Genomic DNA, 628 nt, shown 5'->3' on the forward strand with positions numbered 1-628 from the left:
ACGCCCCTGCCCCGACATATGAGGCCAGGGGGTCTGGGCATCCTGCTTTACCCCCCTTTGCCCCCTCCCTCCACCAAGCCCAGGTTGGGGCTGGGCCCGCACTTGTCACTGTCCCCCAACTCCTGCAGGTCGAGAGCATCCCTGCGCCAGGTGGTGCTGTGCTGCAGGGAGGGGTCAAAGGAGGCCTGGCATGTGAACATCACTCGGGAGCCTCTCTTCTCGATTGCACTGCGGGGCCCCTGCATGATCCGAGTGGCATCTGGGGATGAGGACGAGAAGAAGGTCATGCCAGGGTCCCCCAGAGACCCTGACCCTCCCTCAGGGAGGGGCTGCTGGCCACAATCAGCAGCAGCAGGGAGGGGCATCGGACCTTTGACCTGCAGGTTAGCCACAATGGTCACGTTGCTTTGGTCGTTGGCAGCCTGGCAGAAGTAGTGCCCAGTGTCATTGGTCTGGAGGTCTCGGATGCCCAGGGTCCCGTTGGTGTAGGGGAAGAAGCGCTCGTCCTGCAGCACTGTCTTTCCTTCCCTGTCCAGCCTGGCACAAGCAAGGCAGGCCTTGCTCAGACCCCAGTGGGCTGGGACCCCTGGCCCTCCTTGGTTGCCTGGGCTGGAAGATGGCTTCCAGA

General features: G+C 63.2%; 1 protein-coding gene across 1 annotated transcript; it reads right to left on the reverse strand.

Moving 5' to 3' along the window:
* Positions 1-51: 51 nt before the first annotated feature.
* Positions 52-537, reverse strand: LOC104986573 (neural cell adhesion molecule L1-like; the record flags this gene model as incomplete). The annotated part of the gene is made up of 2 exons (XM_010837236.1): positions 52-259; positions 371-537. Coding segments are annotated over 2 exons (375 nt in total), but the record flags the coding sequence as incomplete, so codon positions are not given.
* Between the last annotated feature and the right edge of the window lie 91 nt (positions 538-628).

This window comes from Bison bison, unplaced genomic scaffold, assembly GCF_000754665.1.
Source record: "Bison bison bison isolate TAMUID 2011002044 unplaced genomic scaffold, Bison_UMD1.0 scf7180017470360, whole genome shotgun sequence".
Classification (NCBI taxonomy): Eukaryota; Metazoa; Chordata; class Mammalia; order Artiodactyla; family Bovidae; genus Bison; species Bison bison.